The sequence below is a fragment of the Orbicella faveolata genome, unplaced genomic scaffold, assembly GCF_042242905.1.
Source record: "Orbicella faveolata isolate gen_17 unplaced genomic scaffold, um_ofav_v1 contig_26, whole genome shotgun sequence".
Taxonomy (NCBI): Eukaryota; Metazoa; Cnidaria; class Anthozoa; order Scleractinia; family Merulinidae; genus Orbicella; species Orbicella faveolata.
The window spans coordinates 17,110,422-17,125,200 of record NW_028301554.1 but is presented as its reverse complement, the minus strand read 5'-3'; the positions used below and the strand labels follow the sequence as shown (position 1 = coordinate 17,125,200).

Below are 14,779 nucleotides of genomic sequence, written 5' to 3'. Positions count from 1 at the left end.
AACAAACTTTGTGTATCCACCTGTTTGGTATTACACACGAGAAGGGTCTTCCCCATCCATCGCCTGAGGGACACACAGATACACTCTTTTTCAGTTTTATAAGACCTTTTTTATAAGAAAGGTGAGGCTGAGATTGACCAAAATTTTAAGAACGTATTAAGAACATTCCCCAGGCTGAGAGTCGATTAAGACCGTTTTTATTTTGATCTGTATGTATTAAACGACAAGCATAAAATAAAGGTAACAAAAATGTAAATTAACCCAAATAACATTAACAATGGTTTTCTTATTGCATGACACACATCTCGGTTTGTAATAATCAGCAGTTCTCATTTATAACTGTTCCAAAATAATTTCCACACCACCAAAAGACCAAAGTCATCAGGTGATACAAAAAAATATAAGAACGTTCAGCCTCATCTCCAAAATCAGACGTTCTTATAAAAAACAAGAGTGTACCCCAATAGCGTAAGCCCTAGAATGTGTACTCTCTCCCCGAGAACTTTGCACACGCTTCTTCAGTGTGGCAAATGTAGAAGGAATATTGCAATAATATTTGTTACAAATTTCAGTAGGTGGTAGACATATGAAATATTCGAATGGATCAATTATGTAATTAAAAATGTACATCCAATTGGTTTATGTCAACAACAAGGTTAAAATGCTCATAACAATTAGACAGCTTGAGTTAAATATAGCATCAACTTGAATACGATTAGCGACGAATAACATTTGCAAACTGTTGGTGATGGCTTTCTTGAACTCAAAACAAGTCATGATATTATGAATCATTTTGGTGTTGTTGACCAACAGAACCGTCAATTTAAGACTGTAAAAAATGACAATTCTTAAAACATTTTTTACCATCGTCTATGTTGCCTTAGAGACTCGTTCCTGATGAATTTGACAATCAGATCGATTCAGTCGACTTGTGTCGACTGCAATGAACGAAGCACCAGGGAGTTTGAAGTGTTTTCTAAACGACTATGTTAGAGCTACCAAGAGGAAAGCTTTTAATAACCTCAGTGGACGGATTTTCGTAAATGAACGGCATAAAAAACGTATGGGAATTTACTAAGAGGAAACCAAAGACTGCGTGGAAATGGGGTAGGTGATTTGCAATGACTCATGCTTAGAACATAATATATAATTTGCAGGCCGTTAATCTCCTTCGAAGCTACGCCTTACAATCTTTATTACCCGGTAGATTTTAATCTTAAAAGTTAAAAGCAAAAAAAGCGGCTTGAAAACAATACGTTTTATAACACATATGAAAGCGGTTTAGTGTTTACAGAATCAAACGTGAGCCATCGGTCTATGACCATGGAATTTGCATAAGGAAGTTTTATCAACAGCATTTACTTTTTTTATGCTAGGTTGAAATATGTCCATAGTTATGTAAATTATGCATATCCGCATATATATATATATAATATTTTGTCGCAAAAGACACTTTTTCTCAGGGTATACATGTAGATAATGACAGTTTACTGAAAAAACCCGCCTCTGTCTTCGTACAAATACCTTGTAATCTCGTGATTAACGCAGAATTTAGCCTGAGGATAGAGTATTAATATATTTAAACCTCTTGACATAAATGGTGGTCACTTTAACAGGTACATACTTAGTTTGTATTCTAATGACTTCTCTAGATAAGAATTAAGAATTTGAATGCCAAAGCTTTCTTAGTTTTAGTACATTAAATATTTAACAGTTAAAGCCATTTTCTTTTGCCTCAAATAATGGGTTATTTTGGCAGCACACCGAATCTGTTTTATTTCTATATTTAGTTCATTGACAACCAGTGTTGTTATTGTTAGGAAAACTTCCATGCAAAATTAACGTCCATAACAACCACTCTTTATTAATTCAAAAGAAATTCAAGAGTGTTCGTTATGGCTACAGCGTCAATGTACCGCGAAAAAGACTTTCTGAAGTTGCTCAAAATTGCTCCTATCAGAATAAATCGGATTGAAACAAGACCATTATACCAATGATTTTTTGTTTCGTTCAGGTCCAGACCTTCTCTCCTCTGTTAACTACCGGAACGTTACTATAGAAAACTATCTTCGTCTTGAATGAAGTCAATTGAAAATTAAAGCTGGAGCTAGGGAATGTGTACTAGCTACTTGTCGGCACATTTAAAAGGTCTGCGTGGTAGAGGTTTGCGGAGAAGTCAACCTCTCATTGTCTATTAAATCGTAAGATATCGCCAACTGGAGAAACCTAACCTATGACACGTCAACTTGTTCTTAAGAGCAGAGATTTTAGAGAGATTCACGCCTCCAAATTCTACTAGAACGTCCTGCCATTTTGGCAGTCACCTCTGACAAGGACAGCGGGCTCGACAGATTTTGGCCGCTATAACCTTGTTAACACTTTGCTACAGTAACTGAGAGTCTTAAAATATCAAAGGTCGTCCTGTGTGCAACAAAAACAACATCAGCTTGCTCCACCTAACGTTTTTCGGTTTTCGTCTTTGGCATTCCCTTTTTACTACCCTTTTAGAAGAATTTAGAGTTGTCAGTAGAGAAATTAATTGAAATTTCTTCCAAAACCAATATCAAGTGACAATATTGCGAAAATGTTCATACTTATTTGCAGAGGAGAAAACAAACACAAAATTGCAATATAGATGACACTTCAGCCGTTGCAAAGCATAATTGTTATCAAGTTAGGACAATGAACATAAATTTGTTTTCACTCTTTTCTGAGTAATTCACCATGGAATGTCTTTGTTTAAGGAAGGCAACATACTTCGCGCTAAAAACAAACATTATACATATTAAAGTGACCTGTAGATATTCAACTTGAAAAGGGAATCGCAAAATATGTTAGTCGATTCACAAATCGTAGAGACCAATTGCGGAATAACGTACACCAAGATCTTCTATTTAAATAACGACTTTTAAAACACATTGAAAATTGTGCAGATTGTACTGTGGCCTACTAGCTGATAGCATGTCACATAAAAATATCCCCGTAAACTGCCACCTGTCAATATGGTTAAGAAAACCTGCTATAAGTATCATTTAAGCCAAAGTTAGACAGGTGTTTAACCAATCAGTGCGCGTATCGAGACGCGTCTCTTCAGAGATGTAAATAAAACAGGTGAGTGTAAAGTTTGTTGTCCAGTTTAGTTTTCGAGGCAAATATTGCGGGAACTGGTAGAAACGCACTGGCGTTTCGGACTCATTTAAGCTCACTGCAATGCCTATACCGGATCGAAGGACAAGCGGCAAAGAAGGTACAGATAATGTCTTCTACTTTGACAGCGCGCTTACGTTGACGGCGAAAATTGCAAACAGGTGTCATAAAGAAATGCTTTTGTATAGGTTTGGAAGCCGTTACAAAGATGGCGGTGGTGACAGAAGTGAGGGCCATTTCTCAAGGTCCTTTTTACCCATTAGATAAAGAACATTTTCATTTTGCCATTTTTACACTCATTGAGATATTCTCCCAAATCCTCGTAAGTATATCTCTTCGAAAACCAGACGAGGAATCAATTTTCCTGTTTCTATATTTTGTTATTCAGGCGATTTTTTCTTAGCTCAAAATTTTTTTCTTTCATTTCGCTGAAATAAAGAATATATAAGATTTTAAAATTTCCATACGAATTCGCAAGTTAACAAATATCAGCCTCTTACTGAACACTTGTATATACTTACTTAGCGTCGGCTTCTGGACGAAACCTAAATTATGCAGAACTTAAATACAACTATTGCATACTAACATTGCAGTTAAATTAAAGTTGATATCTTGAATATATAACCAAATTTATTTCTGTCAGTTAGAATCTAAGGACTAGAAAATTCTCAAATCAAAATGACAAAATGCAAAATCCAAAAGTTAAAGAACGCTTTATATCTAAATACCGAAGGACTTAACTTGGGCGTGGTCAGGAAAATATCCGAGCATTTTTGCATAAGAAAATTATTACAGACTTTAAAGGAGCTATGTCACAGTTTGCGCGTCTCGAAAAGTTTTTCAATTTCCGAGTCGTCGTTTGCAATCCGTGTTAATCTTCTCCATCTTTAAGTCTTAACCATCCTGGTTCCTTTATGATTTATCATTGTCTCTCTTGCGTTTTGCTATCTAAGTAAACTACTTCTTTCATGTCTCCTTCAATTTAAAGGTAATTTTTGTACACAGCCAAAATAGCTGAAAATACTGTGACTGAACTCCTTTAACTGTTACAATCGTAGTAACTTCGTTTTCCCCAACCTAGGCCTATAGAACCATATGTTCTCTTTACAGATTCCAATACATTGCCTTCAATGTTAGTTCTAAGAATATAAATAAAGGTTATAATAATTATTATTATTCCATTGAGACAAAATTACCTCAGAGCCGATGATTTCGTTTATTCTCATCACCTGCCCAATTGACAATATCTTGATATTGTTAAGAGAAAGTGGATGTGGATCATTCTGAGCATTTAAAGGACCATTTCTTTTATTCGTTTTTTTTTTGTTTTTTTTTTTTGCAGCGAAAACGACTGCTAAAGATGTGTTCAGCGGAGATAAAGGCGAGGAAGGTATCGTATTTTTTCAAAAATCATATTTCTATTTATAACAAAAACGAAACGTTTCGTTCAAGTTCATTGTATAGTTTATTATATTACATGTAACCTAAAATGAACTTACACGGGTCTGATAACGCGTTCCACACGAAGCGCGCGCGTAGCGCACAAGCTTTAGAGTGTTAGTGGGAATGTAGAAGAATTTATACAGTTGGAGACATTCCGTAATCTTATTATGCTTTTCATTATAGTTCGTGTGACTAGTCCTCCGGAAAATGCTGCGATTGAAGAATTTTCATCGTCCTGGGAAGTTTTGTGTTTGGGTAATAATTTTGTCGTCTCCTCTTCCCACAGGAAATTTTCAAAAAGCTGGAAAATTCGTCTTGTCTTCCAAACTCTGGGAACACTCCACTCCGTCCAAAACATGTGACGTTCTTATCACGTTTCCCAAAAACACTGAGGACTACACGGTAATGTGGCTGCTGTCGAGACTTCGAGCCAGAGTCCCGGATGTCGACGTCCATGTCCGTCAAATGGCTCATTCACCAGTCTACGGTTTTTATCTCACGTCTTCATTTGAAGTGTTTCTCCAACAAGCCGAGCATCTGGGTTTGAAGAAGAAGCTTCGCAAGGGTGGAATAACGGAGTTTAAGTACGATGAACGAAATACCTTCGAGAATTCTGATGATCCTACTGTGTTCTTCAACTCTGGTGAGAGACAGAGTATGATTCTAGAGATGGTGAACGACTTGAGAGCCGTGCAAGGTGACGAACTGGGGAAGATTAAGTTTGTGGAAGGACAGCAGATTGGTAAGGAATAGTTTAATAAGTTTAATAAATAAGAGATTTTTTATAAACTTAAATAAAGTTGCCAGAATCGTTTTTCTCTCCTCAAGAAGAATCAAAGGATAAACAATAATTAACCATAAACAATAAATTATTTCCTTTGATTCCCAGTCCCCAAGCTGTTGTCGGAAGGCGTGGTGGAAAAGATGTTTCCTCTGCACAATTCAGACGACTTAGCTAAACTGAGGAAGACCTGGGTCTCAGCATTCTTCAAGAAACAGCCTTTAGGTGAGTTATCCAAGGGTTGAAATGTCGCTTAGCAACATGTACGTTGACAAAGTCACCTCATAATCAACATTGTTTTTGCTTGGAACTCGTTTCTACTTTCATTGTTGGTCGAATTATTTTACCGTCTGGATGATTGAGTTTAACAAAACTAAGAGTAAAAAAGGAGCTCTAATTGAGGCGTTTTTTACCACTGATTATTTGTTCACACCAGCACAAGGACAGCAGCAGGTTTAGCTTAGAATGCATTTAAAGGGCCAGGTAACAGAAAAAGCAAGACTGAATCAAACATATAACATTTGCGTTTCCAGTCAATGGAAATGATGCGAACTCATTTCGCGCTAGACTATTCAACTGACACCTTTTCGCACGAGCCTTCAGGTATCAACATCCAACTTTCGATCTCGGTGATATTTCTTTTTTCAATTTTACAGACGACATTTGTCAATATTTCGGTGTGAAGATCGCCATGTATTTCGCCTGGCTTGGTATGTACACTAAATGGCTAATAGCGCCCGCGGTCCTCGGGATCATAACCTTCATTCTGTCCAACAGAGGCGAGGTAACGCGTGATTGGTGCATCTTCTTTTTCAACATCTTCAACATCGTTTGGGCTACGCTCTTCCTGGAGGCCTGGAAACGAAAGAGCGCCGAGCTTGCGTACAAGTGGGGTACAATGGACATGCCATCTGATGCACTGAAGGAGCCAAGACCATTATTTAGGGTTTGTTGTTTGTAGTGTATCGTGCACAATCAGGAGTCCTTATTTCCTTTCAATTTCTTCAAAGCGTGATTACTTTTCTCGAGTCAAAATTCTCCCAGAGCTGTTATACCCCTTTGCGACAGAAACAAGTTTTCCGTTTCTCCGTTATCCTCTTTTCCAAATTATGTAGTTCCCTTCTCTTCCTCCTAGTTGTAACCTCCATCAGTAACAAACTCTCTCTGCACATTACAGTCTTCCTCTCCGAGTTATTAGGTTTATTTTCCCTGGTCGGATTTAAACCGGCCCTAGTTACGAATCTTGAAGAATAAAGTTATCGTCCCATACACAGTCCTAGGTAATAATTTTCATAACATCATGTCATCATTCCACACAGGGTGATTATCATAAAAGTGAAATAACTGGGAGAATAGAAGCACACTACCCATCCTGGAAAAGAAACATCTTCCGTTACTGTGTGTCACTGCCAATCATCCTGACGTCACTGGGTGTCGTCGTAATCAGCATGTTGCTGTGTTTTGAGTTTCAACGCTGGGTAGATGGCATGGAGAATCCTCCAAAACCTCTCAAATTTGCTCCTAAAGTCGCCTTGGCTGTGTGCATTGGAATGTTGGATGACAATTACAAGAAAGTGGCCTACCATCTGAACGATAAAGGTGAGTTAAAGGAGCTATGTCACGGACGGTGCAACTTGAAAAAAATTTTGGCTGTTTTTTTTCATGTCGTTCGTAATCTGTCTCAATCTTTTTCAGTCGTAGCTTCATGGTGTCGTGCCATGTTAGAAAACTATTACGTTGTGGTTTCCGTCAATTTAAAAGTAATTTTGCTCCTTTAATTACAAAATACACTTTACAAAATGTCTTTCCGAGTCAAAATGAGTTCGGTTCATTTACGACCATAGCCAATCATACAATCAAAAAATCAATCAAGCAAGCAATCAAACAATCAGACAGTCAGTCAGTCAGTCCATCATATTCGAGTCTTAAAATTCTCGTGAAAACAAAACTGTTTCTTTCAGGGACTGGTAATCGAGTGTATAGCATCCTTTAGAAGCTAACTTCCCCATTTCTATCTTGTTCAATGACAGAAAACTATCGTCTACAGGAGACATATGAGAACCACTTGATCATCAAACTTGTCTCGGTAAGTTGCTCTTTTATGACTCATAACAGTGATACCTTAAACAAACAAGTTCAAATTTGGTGCATATCCGTCGTTTCATGTGGTATTAATAGATCTTAATGCTTGCACTAAGAAGTCCAAGGTGGCAGTTTATTTCTCATTCCAATCTATCAACAATTAATTTTCAGTTCCAGTTCTTTAACGCCTTCATGGCGCTCTTCTACATCGCCTTCTTCATCCGGGACATGGACAGGCTCAAAACGGTGAGTTATAACTTGCAACAATCTACATCTCTGTTTCTTTTGCTTTATCGACTGTTCGGTGCTGAACTAATAGTCGACATCTTCAGTCACCCGAAGAAAAGGATTTTTTGTGCTTAGCCTTATAGAAGACGACATTTTCGCAACAATATCATTTAGAATCCTCATTGTGATGTTCCGAAAAACAAATCGAGGTTTTCTTATAATAAATCATACAAAATTTTGCGAGGCCTTTATTAAAAATTGATTGGATAGCAATATTACCTTGACCAGTCTGAAGTGAAATATATCATCACAAATGCCGCGCCGATGAGTTTTCAGAAAATACTCGAGACTGTTCTGGGACTGGTGTTTTTTGGTATCGAAACTTTGAATCCACGTTAACCTTCAATTGTACATTTCTAAATTTCTAGCAACTTGCCGCGCTGCTCATCACCAAGCAAGTTGTTGGGAACGTCAAAGAAGCTTTGGTTCCATTTGTCAAGCAAAAAGTGAAGGAATGGAAACTGAAGAAGCAAGACGCCAAAGCAAAGAAAGAGCTGGACGAGAAAGAAGGGAAAGACAAAGCGACTGGCGAAAATAAATCAGATAAACCCAAGGAACTAGATTCGCCACTGATGAATCAGGCTGAAATCGAGGCCACCATGGCAGAATACGAGGTAAAAACAGTATAGTTCTCGTACCGTTCGACTTAACAAGCCCCCTGTTTCGAAAGTGATTCGTTTTTTGCTTGCATTGCAAGCAAATGCACGCACACCAAAGCGCGCGCAATATAAATAAGGTAAAATCTGCGTCGTGCCAAGTGGTCTATACCGCGAGAGCTTATCCCTGTTTCCATAGCATAAAGCGACCAGGAATATGGATGCCATGCTAATCCATCTTAGGGTTACCAGCATGAAATTCGCCAGTACCCATGTATACACTAAGGTAGAGAGAGGCAGTGCGAGTAACCTGTCTTAACGCAACGCAACGCTATTACCCCGGCCAGGGCTCGAACCCGGACCGTTCAATCCCGAGTTCAGCGCGTAAACCTTTAGGCCACCGCGCCTCCCGCGGTATTCATCCTCAATACATTAGGACTAACCACCTGTAATTGTCGACCTTGTTTGCCACAGGACACTTTTGAGGACTATCTGGAGATGTTCATACAGTTCGGTTACGTGGTTCTGTTCTCCTCCGCCTTTCCCCTGGCCGCTCTGTGCGCTCTGCTTAACAACATTATCGAGATCAGGAGTGATGCATTCAAACTATGCACCAATCTCAGGCGGCCATTTGGGGAGAGGGTGGAAAACATTGGGACCTGGCAGGTAACTTGGGCGAGCCGGTTAAACTTGTTATCAATGACCAGTTTTCGACATTAGAGTGTGATTACGACAGTCCTTACAAAAATCCTTTCATCGTAGTGTTACTCAGGATTATCTTGAAAGGTTTATAAGAGAACTCCATGGAGTAGAAGTACTTAGAAAGCTAGAAAATCCCATATCTCATTTTTTGAAAAAGGAAAAGAGAACGGCCCAGTAGCTTTCATTAAATGGTCTTGTCTAGGGCTTTATCTACAAAAGCTACAACCATATTGCCTCTGGGGAAGAAAGCGTTAACTTTACTTTATTGAATGACCACCTTTACGCAACAAACACGAAGCAAGCATACCTTTTCGTCTCAGCCAGTCTGTAAAATATAAACTGTAGGATGGTTATCTGATCCCACTGATTCTCTCTTAGGACGCAATGGAAGTCATGGGCGTGGTCGCGGTGATGGTTAACCTGGCTTTACTCGGCATGGGCGGTTCTGTCCAGCGGATGTTCCCCAACATGACAGTCACCGACAGGATCATCCTCATAGTGGTGCTTGAGGTCAGTTTTCATAGTAGGACGTCTTGAACCATTATCCCCAGTTCTCGATCGTCTCACAAAACTTTAGCACGACATAAGGTCCAGCTGTGAGCCATTCGAACTAATGGCAGCGTAAATGAGTGGTTAGCAATAGGAGCGCCTTCCTTCATGTTCCTTGCATTTCTGAGGTCCACATTTCAAGCCCTGCATGCACGGGTATCTGAAATGGTATTAGGTAGTCCCTTGAGTCCTTGGTCCTCCTTAACTTTTGTAAACAGCCTCGTGCCAGATGTGAACAGTCACTGTGTGTTTATTCAGTCCATTGAAAGAAACTGGTACAATCTTTTAACAGAGAAACCATGCACTTATTTCTTTTTTAGCATCTTGTTCTTGGAATCAAGTTTGCAGTGGCCTACGCCATCCCTGACATTCCAGAATGGGTGGAGAATGAGATAGCCAAGATGGAGTTCCAGCGGCGAGAAGCTCTTAAGGTAAAAGACAAGGCCTAAATTTTCCCTCATCTACACGTCGAAGAAGAAATTCTCATGTGATTCACAAACGCCATTTTGCACTCTCTTTTAGCTTCTCTTAATTACTGAATCGCTATGAAGCAAAAGCAATTTAAAAATCTTCTTACGACCAGAGCTGTCAGTTCAGACTTCATCCTTTGTGTCATACACCATTTCTAGTCAAGACTTTGCTTTTCATTGAACTGGGCATTACAAATGCAGAACACACTGCCACCTTCCCCTCGGTGATGAGCCCCTGGTGATAATGGGGTACCAAACACATTCAATTTCTAACGTTGCATATTCTGTTGTAGAGTGCTCCCAGCACCCCAAAGTCTCCCAAAGATCCACAAGGTAAAGCACACACCCCAGTGTAACAAGGACAATGGATAAACATCAAAAACTGGACCTCAAGTGTGAACCTTTTCAAGTCCATTACCTTGGAACGAACTGCGGTGTTTATGAAGGTCAATTTCCTAGACGCTTTTTTTAAATTTTTTTTTCTCTGACGACTGACAACAATAAAAAATACCAACGATAGAGGATTAACAACAAAAAAAAAACATTTTACTACTGAAAATTAGCGACAAAAGGGTAAAGGGTTGGGGCATTTTTAGTTGTCATTTGAAATTTAATACCAGTTTAATTTTAAAAGTAGAGTAAATTAGAATGAATGACAAAACGAAAACGACTACGAGAAAAATATCTAACAAAATAACTAATTTGACATCGTCTAATTTTCAATTGTAGAATTTGAACACAATACTGACTTGTTAACTGTTCAACTTATGCTAACTGACATTCAAATCATCGACAACCGAAACGTGACTACATAGAATCATTTATTCTAATGTCTTAATTACTAATCAAAAATTATCCAAAACTAATTTAACATCAGGATGTAGAAGTCGAAGAATGATGGAAGTTAACTGTTACTAACTATTAAACACCTCGTCAAAAGAGTAAACTTTTGACATTAGCACGTGGGAGAATATGATTAAAACATGAATTTTGAAAACTAAACGCTGTTAGTAATATTCATTAGTAAACTCTTAGTTTAGTTAAAGTAAATACTACTGCTATGTATGTGTAACCCTCTCACGCCTAAAATAACCTACATCACACTTTTCCGTTAACAAAGATAATAATATTAATAATAAATAAACGAAATGTGAACTAAGACTTAGGTATTTCATTTTTGTAAAGTAGAAAAATGTTAAATGACATTATGAACACTACGCTCAGAAATGAGTGTCTTAAAAGGTTTAAATAAGTTGGAAGTTAAAATAACTCAGCAAATTAATGTGATAACATAACCTGTCTAATTATAATAACAAACTAACAAATTAGTATTATTTTTTTCCATAGTTCTAACAAAATCTTCAAATTAACCACAAGGTACAGTGATTAATGACCAAAACGGATAATAAACGGAAGACATACAAAAATAGAAACGTCTAGATAAATTACGGTATAAATTTAACTCAACAAACAATCACTAAGGCCACAAATTACCTAATCAGCAGCGAGACTGGGAAAGGATTGTGAAATAACATTAATAGAACTGCCTTTAATATACAGCGTGATAATTATATCAGCACTAAACATATCTAACACATTTAAAACATGAAAGATCAATTAACACTGACTGATTCAACAAATCACTTCAATGGTTTTTCTAAATATTTAACACTGTACTCAGGAAAGAACAGATACTAACATTTGTAAAGACAAAAACATAACACCTTAGGAATTAACTGTTAACTTCTTAACACACGCAAACGTTACTAAAGAAGAAGCTGGGATCACTTCAATTTTTGTACGATTCCGTTATCGCAGATTTGTACAAAAACAACCGAAAAACCACATGTTATGCTAAGACAGAAATTGACGCCGACTAAACGGCGCTTAAAGTAATGACTAAAACAAACAAATATCAAAAATCAAACAGACAAAGAACAAGCACACAGATAAACCACACAGCAGCTAGCAAAACCTGAACCAACATTTCAACAGTCCATAATGCATCTACTTAAAACAGCAAGCACGTTAAAGCATATCATCGAGTCACTGGTCATAACTACATGATTCCAAAGTATAACTAAACAAGGACACATACGGTGGATACCAAACAATATACAGTGTTAACTATGTCTGTAGAAAAGTGGTAAAATTGACTGTAATGATGAGGCAACCATTTATAAATATTTTTAACTTCATTTCATGAAAACGTTGACGCTCACTTTCCATAACAATATGACCAAAGTAATGAAAAGTATCTAGGTATCTAATAAAGAATCAACGGATTTAAACCGTGATAGATAACTAAAGATAACTCTACATCAGAATAAAGTAAATTAACTCAGTAGACAAGAATAACTATTAACAACTAACGAAAAAAATGTTAACTTAAATACTAACAGAAAATGATAAAGCTCATTTTCAGTTATATCATGAACTATAATCAAGACAATAAATAAGTATAGACGACAGTTGTACGGTTAAGAAATAGAAGTATTAAGTTTACTAGAAAATGAAGTTGACGTAATAAAAATAGAAAATAATATCGACGAAATGAAACTAAGTAACCGAGTATGCACGTGACTAACAGCTAACAAACAAAAACTGTTAACCACGGAAGCAGCAGGGAAGGGAGAAGCTCACTAAAGATAGCAAACACTTGTCAACAATGATGACTTGATAAGGCTAACCAATGGATAAAATACTGTATTAAAAAATGGAAAAACTGGAGAAGCTAAGATCACAAAAAAAATCCAAAACAACGCAATGCTTTTGTGAGCTCTCACCACTTCTGTAACAAGTAACAAACATAACAGCAAGTTCGAAGTAAAACTAACATTTGCCTATAAAAGTGATTTGTGTCGGTGACAGTTGAACTTATTTTAACCACTGAACAATTTTAACAATGAAAGAACTAACACGACAAATTACAAAAAAAATACTGAAGACAAATTACACAACTGACCAATATTTATAAGTTAACAAACCACTCAAACAAACAAACAAACAAATAAACCCACATAAAATGATGAAAGAATTTACATACAAGAGGGACAATTGTCTAGCAAATCTCATTGACAATATTACAGCATCGAATGTTTTACGACGCTAAGAAAGACGAACATATGACAAAGAGTAAAGACTAGTACGAGCAAACTAAGATGACAAAAAAGCACCTTCACTCTAGCACACGCATCAGGTCTTTTATTGAAACAAATTTTATAGCGAATAGAGCAGATGTTTTGTATCAATTCTAAATCAAAATATAAATTGTAATGCAAGATTAGCTAGAAGTGAAATACATCACGACTTTTTTCTATTTACATACACTAGATAAGTTATGTAATTATCTTGCAGGCGACATCATAGTTAAATTACTTAACAATTTAATTGCTAGAAAAAAATACTGAAGATTTCACGTTATAGCGCTAGTATAGTATCAGCTGTAGCATCGTTTGCGACCAGAACAGCCAGCCATCGTTTGCGTAAAGAACAGCCAGGGCTACTGGCAAGTTTTAAAAAGAACCGAAACTGAGGCGCACTCAGATTTCAAAGAATGGCGAGTGTACAAGTTAATTCGTAATGAGTACTGACTTATGACCGCCATTGTGAATTTCTTTCTGGCCTACCCAAACGATGCTAGAAGAACCCAGGAATCAGAATATTGTTTAGATCTCATGCCTTGATCTTCACACTCGAAGCGAAGACTTCTCACACGTGCGAAGAACTGGATATAAGTTAAATTGTTTTTGCACATTTTTAATCAAGTCTCATTTGGAGACGTTATCGTGCACCTTCTTTTTAAATTGAGGTAGCTTTTGTAACACCGTGTCTTTTAATCTGTGCTTTTGACATGTTAATGTGCAAAATCTTTACAGCTTTAGGATAAAAAGAGAATTTGTAAAAAAAATTAGGTACGAATAAGAGATGCATTGTAAATGAAGGGAAAATAAAAGGACATTTTATACTTGTGCTGGACATCTGTGAATAGCGTCTTTGCTCTGATTTGCATTGCGCTAACTGAGGCAAGAGACAAAGGTTAATGGCATTGCCTTTCGGCTGTAGCTTACTTAGTACCACGTACAATTTACCTTCGGTTCCCTTACTAAAGAATATGCATTGCACATCCTTGGTTTTAGTTCTTTGGGAGCTTCTCACAACAGGAATCCCTCCTGACAAAAAGTTAAACTCCCAGATTAGTCTCTAGTTATGAAGTATGGATCTACGAAACAAGTGTGTCAATGAAATGGTAAAGAAATACTGCTCCAATACAAAATTCTGAGCTGTACTTTCATAAGGTTTTGTTTACAGTGCTTCACAAGGTGGTTGTAACTTTTCAATGTGTGACCATTCAAATGAAAGCTACTGAGCAGTACCTCTAGGTGGCACTGTTCATTATTTTATGCAAGGCGCAGTGAACGTTCAAGTCTGTGGATCAAAACCCAGTGTGTGAGCAATAGAATGGAAGCTATTGATCAGTACTTTCATGTGGTACTGTTTAAAACGCCAAACGCCGTACAAAGTGCCAGGGTGCTACTAACTTTTAAGTGGGTTAAACCCGTTGTGTGAACGCTAAAATGAAAGCTATTGAACAGTACTTTCATGTGGTACTGTTTATTACGCTGTAATAAATTAACAGTACCACATACGGTACAAGGTGCCAAGGTCCTACTAACTTTTAAGTAAGCAGGTAAAGCCCCAGTGTACGACCACTAGAATCA

General features: G+C 37.3%; 1 protein-coding gene across 2 annotated transcripts; it reads left to right on the top strand.

Annotated features, from left to right (window-relative positions):
* Positions 1-723: 723 nt before the first annotated feature.
* LOC110048973 (anoctamin-8-like) lies at positions 724-14,036 on the top strand. 2 transcript variants are annotated; one of them, XM_089295485.1, is made up of 13 exons: positions 724-1,107; positions 4,490-4,537; positions 4,877-5,332; positions 5,480-5,596; positions 6,028-6,317; positions 6,691-6,970; positions 7,402-7,457; positions 7,625-7,699; positions 8,110-8,355; positions 8,812-9,003; positions 9,418-9,549; positions 9,909-10,019; positions 10,352-14,036. In XM_089295485.1, exons 1-13 carry the CDS (start codon positions 1,044-1,046, stop codon positions 10,412-10,414), a joined length of 2,130 nt encoding a protein of 709 aa, XP_089151611.1. In that variant the 5' UTR covers positions 724-1,043; the 3' UTR covers positions 10,415-14,036. The 2 variants fall into 2 exon arrangements, with proteins under 2 accessions (XP_089151611.1, XP_089151612.1); XM_089295486.1 differs by lacking the exon at positions 724-1,107 and adding an exon at positions 3,117-3,247.
* Positions 14,037-14,779: the final 743 nt, after the last annotated feature.

Excerpts from the sequence above, each read along its gene's own strand:
- LOC110048973 (XM_089295485.1), top strand. The coding sequence starts at position 1,044 with ATGAACGGCATAAAAAACGTATGGGAATTTACTAAGAGGAAACCAAAG. Across the intron at positions 1,108-4,489 it reads AAAGACTGCGTGGAAATGGG|CGAAAACGACTGCTAAAGAT; the intron begins GTAGGTGATTTG and ends TTTTTTTTGCAG. Across the intron at positions 8,356-8,811 it reads CCACCATGGCAGAATACGAG|GACACTTTTGAGGACTATCT; the intron begins GTAAAAACAGTA and ends TGTTTGCCACAG.